The following is a 1,529-nucleotide window of genomic DNA, read 5'->3' as shown; positions in this document are numbered from 1 at the left end:
CCTGGGGCATCCCGGGGCAGGGATGGGGGGAAGGGGGGGACACAGGGAGGAGGGGGGGGACCCTGTGGACACAGACCTAGGACACGTTAGGGACAGCCCAGCACCTTTATTCCCCCCATGCCCCTACACGCCCCCTGCACCCACCCCCTCCCCAAAAGCGGGGGGCTCCTGGCAGGGAGCAGGGGGTCCCAGGGGGCTGCTCCCCCTCCCAGGGCAGGGCAGAGGGGAGGCCAGGCGCGGGGGTCACGGGCAGCACAGGCCAGCAGCCCCCCCAGCCACCTCTTTCGGCCCCCAGGGCTCCCTACCTGGGGGGCTGCGGCAGTGGCTTCGTGGCGGGTGGTGGTGGCATCACAGCGGGTGGTGATGGCTTCATGGTGGGACACGGTGGGCAGCAGGAGCAGGAGAAGCTGGAGGGGGGGTCCCGGGGGCTGCGGGGAAGGAGGAGGACGGGGGGTGAGGCTGGAGCCGGCGCGGTGCCGGAGACACGCAGTGCTGGAGCCACACGGCGCCAAACCAGTCCGGTACTGGAGCCTCCCGGTGCCATGGCCATGCCGTGCTGGAGGCAAACGGCACCAGGTCCAGCAGTGCCATCAGGGAATCAATCAGGGAACTGTCAGAGTTGGAAGGGACCTTCTAGAGATCCTCCAGTCCGACTCCCCGGCCAAAGCAGGATTGCCCAGAGCACATCACTCAGGAGCATCCAGGTGGGTCCTGAAGATCTCCAGAGAAGGGGACTCCACACCCTCCCTGGGTGTGGCACCCTCTGCCACCCTCACCCCAAAGAAGTTCTTCCTCAGATTTGAGTGGAACTTCCCCTGGTCCAGCTTGTGCCCGTTGCCCCTTGTCCTGTCACTGGGAACCACTGAAAAGAGTCCGGCTCCATCCTCCTTCCACCCACCCTTTGGATCCTTGGAAGCATGAATAAGGTCTCCCCTCAGCCTTCTCTTCTCCAGGCTCAAGAGCCCCAGCTCTCTCAGCCTTTCCTCCTCAGGGAGATGCTCCAACCCCTCCATCATCTCTGTTGCCCTACGCTGGACTCTCTCCAGCAGTTCCCTGTCTCTCTGGAACTGGGGAGCCCAGAACTGGACACAGGATTCCAGTTGTGGCCTCACCAGTGAGGAGCAGAGGGGGACAATGACCTCCCTCCACCTCCTGGCCACACTCTTCCCTACGCAGCCCAGGATCCCATTGGCCTCTTGGCCACAAGGGCACATTGCTGGCTCATGGTCATCCTATTGTCCGCCAGGACCCCCAGGTCCTTCTCCTCAGTGGTGCTTTCCAGAAGATCCACCCCTAACCCCTACTGGTGCCTGGGGTTCTTCCTCCCCAGGTGCAGGACCCTACATTTGCCCTTGATGAACCTCATGAGGTTCTTCTCTTCCCGCTCTCCAGCCTGTCCAGGTCACGCTGGATGGTGGCCCAGCCCTCTGGAGCGTCGGCCAGTCCTCCCAGTTTGGTACCATCAGTGAACTTGCTGAGGATACACTCTGTCCCCTCGTCCAGGTCACTGATGATGATGGCTGGGTGCC

The 1,529-nt window shown here is 63.4% G+C and overlaps 1 protein-coding gene across 1 annotated transcript in view; it reads right to left on the bottom strand.

Moving 5' to 3' along the window:
* CLPTM1 (cleft lip and palate associated transmembrane protein 1) overlaps window positions 1-1,529 on the bottom strand; it is a 15,542-nt gene that overhangs the window by 2,550 nt on the left and 11,463 nt on the right. The window contains exon 13 of the mRNA XM_014960947.1: window positions 306-407. Within this exon, the coding sequence (XP_014816433.1) occupies window positions 306-407 (102 nt within the window). The remainder of the gene's footprint in view (window positions 1-305; window positions 408-1,529) is intronic.

The sequence above is a fragment of the Calidris pugnax genome, unplaced genomic scaffold, assembly GCF_001431845.1.
Source record: "Calidris pugnax isolate Ruff unplaced genomic scaffold, ASM143184v1 scaffold535, whole genome shotgun sequence".
NCBI classification, from domain to species: Eukaryota; Metazoa; Chordata; class Aves; order Charadriiformes; family Scolopacidae; genus Calidris; species Calidris pugnax.
Note: the sequence above shows the minus strand (reverse complement) of the source record. Positions and strands in the feature narration are given on the sequence as shown.